The sequence below is a fragment of the Phytophthora infestans genome, genomic scaffold, assembly GCF_000142945.1.
Source record: "Phytophthora infestans T30-4 supercont1.46 genomic scaffold, whole genome shotgun sequence".
NCBI lineage: Eukaryota > Oomycota > Peronosporomycetes > Peronosporales > Peronosporaceae > Phytophthora > Phytophthora infestans.
In genome coordinates, this window is record NW_003303713.1 from 982,945 (window position 1) to 987,873 (window position 4,929).

Sequence of the window (4,929 nt, forward strand, 5' to 3'; positions counted from 1 at the left end):
CTCAACATACTGGACTCGCCGCTTAAGTACGACGCGTATGTCATCTGAAACTTTGCCCATTTCGGTCGGTGATCGCTCGCCATCAAGCTGCTACGTACAGTACTGTACCTTTACATCACTGTCGGTACGTTCAACCCCCCTCGCGATTCGCCGCATGACATACTGAATGCTGCCAATTATACTGTCACCTAACACTACATGTACACTGCATTGGCGTACTATTTGCAGCTGCAAGCACCAGCCTTACCGGTAGCATTCCAGAATTGGCTTCCATTTCCACTAGACGAGTCCAACATGGCGACTGGCAAGCGCCTCGCAACTCCAAGCGAGGCCGCACACGAGCAGCAGAAGCATCCGCAGTTGAAACCGGACGGCGTCGTGGGTGTTGATGATACTCTTATGACAGAGCCGCAGGAGCTGCTATTGTTTGAGATGCACCACCACCAGCAAATGGCCAATGGTGACAAGGCGGATGAAGACGCAGACGTCAACGTTAATGCCACTACGGATATGGGTGAGAAGCTGTTGATTCCCAAAGTTCGCACCTTCTCCATGCTGGACGCCGCCTCCACGTCGCAGCTGGGCCGCTATTTGGAGGATGAGGAAGCGTTGCACCCGCCTCTCGAGTCCACCGGCAGCGGTAGCTCGCTGCACACCTCTCTATTGAGCTCCAATGGATCGGTAGTGCCTCGCCCACCGCATAGCAAAAACCTTGTATTGGACCCCGAGTCCAATGGCTCTGTTCTCCAGGCTGCGGTCTCGTCAGGCGCAGAGGTTGTGGAAGTCGTGGCCGAGCAGAGCTGGCTCATCACCAAGCTCGCGGTGCAGCTGATCTGGGCGCTGCGCATGTCCAAGCGCTGGATCCTGTGCGCGCTGCGTCTGATCTCATTCGTCTTCCTGTTGCTACTCCCGATCGTAAAAGTCGCGATCTACTGGTTTTTCGATGAGAACGTGCACAAGAATATTATCTACGGACTCAATCGACGCAACCTGCTGGATGTGTACACGGTACCACAAATGCAAAAGGAGGCAGACGGGTCGTCCTCCCCGACTAAGTCGCGCAGTGCCAGTGTCACCAGCACTGGCAGTGCGAGCTTCACAGAGGCGAGGTATCCTGTCGTCGTGTTTGTGTCTGGAGGAGCCTGGATCATCGGTTATAAGGCGTGGGGCGCGCTTATGGGACGCGTGCTGGCATCGCTCGGAGTGGTGGTGGTCATGCCCGACTACCGTAATTTTCCCCAGGGTGTGGTTCCCGATATGGTCGAGGATGCCACGCGTGCTATGCAGTGGGTCTTTGACAACATTCACCTCTTCGGTGGAGATCGCGAGAACGTCCATCTCATCGGTCAGTCGGCCGGCGCGCATCTTGCCATGTGCACATTACTAGAACAAGTCGAGAAGAAGCGCAACGTTTCATCAAACTCTGCTGCGTCGCCAAGTAGCAGCCTTGGTGGAATGGGCAACACGTCGGACTGCGAAAGTATCGAGAGCCTGTCACCACTAGCACAGCCGATCACGTGGAACCTGCGGCAGGTTCGCAGCTATAGCGGCATCTCCGGACCGTATAATATGGAGGCTAGTATTGCTACTTTCCACCGCCACGGCTTCGACCGCGCGGTGGTAGAGCGTATAATGGCGCACCGGTTGGCGTACTATTCGCCGTCCTTGCGGTTATTAGCGCTGAGTGAGCTGCCGTTGCGAACACGCCACACGCTGGTGGATGACTTCCCGCCGTGCTTCCTGTTCCACGGCACTGCCGACAAGACGGTGAGCTATCGGTCGTCAGAGCAGCTGACAGCGGCACTCCAGGCTTGTAACATCCCCGTATCCACGCGGTTTTTCGAGGGCAAGACGCACACAGACCCGATCATCGAGGACCCTATTGTCGGCGACGATTTCCTGCTCGACGACGTGATGGCCGCGCTGAAGGCGCAAGCGCCGATCGATCCGGTTACGGGCAAGCCGCGCTACGAGTTGGGTGCGCGGCCGCAGGAGAAGCGGTACTACCCCAAGCTGCTCGTGCGCGTGGCTCGAAAGATTAATCCGTTCTAGAGCGCGTGCAGTAGAGCATGCATAGTCAGGAGGCAGGCCATTTCGAAACACATATATATTCCTTTATTGTTAAACAGGAGAGGTAATGGCTCGCTTAGTTAGTTGGCCGCCTTTTAAAAGACGGGAGATCTCACTTGCCCATGCGGTTCTTGAAGGTAACGACAGCACCGATGAGAGCAATGGCCAACACGCCGGCTATGGTGGGACCCACGAAAGACATCGTGGTAGGGCCCTCGTGGTGCGTTCCGGTCGCTTCTGCTGCCGAGGCTGCCGTGTTGATCGTGGCGGCGTGTTGCTCAGGCCCCGAGCTGGAGTCACTGGCGCTGTCGGAGCTGGAACCGCTGGTGCTATCGGAGCTGGATTCAATGAGGGCGGTCTGCGTGACGGAGTCGATGGACTGATGCATTTGCTGGCGTAGCAGTCGCTTCTCGGGCGCGAGCGGCGCCTCGGCCGACGCGGAGCCGACGCAGGCGACGGCCACGAGCAAGAGCAGCAGAGTGGCGAATTGGAGCTGAGGTCCAGCCATGTCGGAATGCAAATATATTCGGAAGTGTGCGCGCCTGGCCAAACTTCTTCAGGCTTCAGTCAAGTGGTTCAGCTGCTGCACGAGAGAGGCGGAATTCGAGTGATTAATTCCAGATGGGAGGAGATGAGGCGGATATGTGGATGAATCTATGGGGACAGACCAGGCCTTCTAAACGACCAGGAATTGGACTCCTACAGTAATACCAAATCCTGGTCGTCGTCGTGGTATGATACTGCGATCACTCTACAGACTGTGTACAGTAGTACAGTGAACTGTACATGTAGGCTCTACAGTGAGCTCGGTTTATGGGCATGCTGCGTGTGGCTCGTAGACTACGAGTCGTAGTTCGACTCGCACTGTCCACGTTGGACATTCATTGGCGCTACAGAGGATGCCCACCGAAGTCGGCGGTTTCCGCATGCTGTGACGATGGCGCACCGAGTTCGGGAACGCGGACCTCAAGCATTTTCAGTCTACGACTCGCCCTGCGACTCCAGCACCGATAAAACATACTTGATATATACAAGTAACTTAGTGTGTTCAACAGCGTTCGTAGAGTAAATCAGTTATCCTCTGGATTACTGCGGTGCCCCCCCCTCCGGTTTAATTGGATTGCGCGATTGTTACCCGAGTCGACCCTATGGGTACAAAATATTTAGCGTACGCTCTGTGATATGTGTTTATATGCTGCTAGGAAGCGTGATCAATTAATGCGAGAAGCAGCTCATTATTGAAGAATAAGGCACCTGGATGACATCTGCAGCAGTGGTTAAAGGCTATTAATAGTACAAGTGGATCCTTCGTTTATTTATCACAGGATCGTAATATCTCCAGGTCTGTAGCGCGCTAGGTAGGTAAGTGACAGCCATGTTCCACAAAAAAATATCTCCAGCTTGTCACTCGTCAGCGCCACCTTGTCCAGAAAACTATCAGCAAGTGGCCAAATACAATTCTTGTTGCTTTCGCTTAGACCCACTTGTCTTCGCTGAACATGCTGCAGCAGCTCGCCTTTTCTCGATGTCCATGAAGCAATAGTTGTCCCTCTCGGCTGCACGTTGGGTCGTCTATATATCGCTTCTCTGTCCCAACAGCAATGTTAAATATTACTGTATAATATTTCTAAAATTCATAATTTTGTATTTCTAGTGTATCCGGAAAATATTTCATTTTCTCTTCAAAAACAACCCAAATAATCAACTGTCCTCCCAAGCCAAAGCAACGCCTCTAGTTTATGACCTGTTGGTCCTAATTATCGTAGGCCACTCAAGAAGATACAGAATTAACTTTTACTGTGGGTGAAAAAAGATTCATGTCCCTAATATCTAGCTAAATGTTTATCTCTTGCTATTCCGCTTCTAATCGGCTGATTTGTACGTCGATTTATCAGCCTAAAAAAATCTAAATTATTTAGCATGCTCGAAATAACATCTGCGTGGTCTGATTTACTAGCGTAATTACACCACCTATTAATAGTAGCTGCAAGCTTTGATGCAGCGGCATTTGTCCAAGCACTTAGCTATGCCAACGGTTTGTCCAAATAGGAGAGATTACAAAGTTCAGCAGAATATAAGTGTATTAAGACAGCCTGGATTGTCTTTCGGCAGCAAGATAGACAACTACGAACTTTTTCGCGGTAATATTGAAGAGAGAGTAGTGGAGGGGCTGCGAACGTACTCATTAATACTACCAGGCCCGACATGAGCGTCTATATTACGCAAAGTCCGACAGTACGCCAGTGAGATTGGGGTGCTCTAACAGCAGATAATTTAGCGCTAATAGTTGCATCAGCCTACACTACCTACCAGAAGAAGTCAACCGACTTCGGCTCCTTTGAGATTGAATTGTTTGTCCTCGCTGCGAAGAAGGAGCGTCGCACGCTACTAGGAGCTAGATGTGCTACTGCGTCAAGCATCCAATAAGCGGCAACTACTACCGATAGGTATTTGACACATAGAGCCGAGCTCCATGTTGGGATGATTGCTAGAATGTATTGATCGATCTCGCATGCAGGACAGAGGGTTCAACATTCACATCTCCCGAAACAGCTACCTTCGCTCAAGCTCAGCATCTCAACGCTATGCTGACTGAAGAGAACTTCGGGCTACACGTTTCTTTTGATGAGCTCACCCGTGAGTTGGGGGAGCAATACGCCGTCAAGTGTGTCGTTGTTAACAAGCGAAGCAGAGTACATCGCGCTAAGTTTGGCTATTCAAGAAGCCAAGTGGGTTCACCGCCTACTTTGCGAAATTTTGACGGCGGCAGGGGAGTCGCGACCAGAACTCAAGATTCTCGAAGACAACCAGTCATGCGTCAAGATGCCCAAGAGCCCAGTGAACCACGGTCGGGCCAAG

At 52.0% G+C, this 4,929-nt stretch overlaps 1 protein-coding gene across 1 annotated transcript; it reads left to right on the forward strand.

Moving 5' to 3' along the window:
* Positions 1-294: 294 nt before the first annotated feature.
* On the forward strand, positions 295-3,005 carry PITG_16930 (carbohydrate esterase, putative; the record flags this gene model as incomplete). The annotated part of the gene is made up of 5 exons (XM_002897304.1): positions 295-1,767; positions 1,810-2,019; positions 2,208-2,396; positions 2,471-2,677; positions 2,967-3,005. 5 exons carry the CDS (start codon positions 295-297, stop codon positions 3,003-3,005), a joined length of 2,118 nt encoding a protein of 705 aa, XP_002897350.1.
* Positions 3,006-4,929: the final 1,924 nt, after the last annotated feature.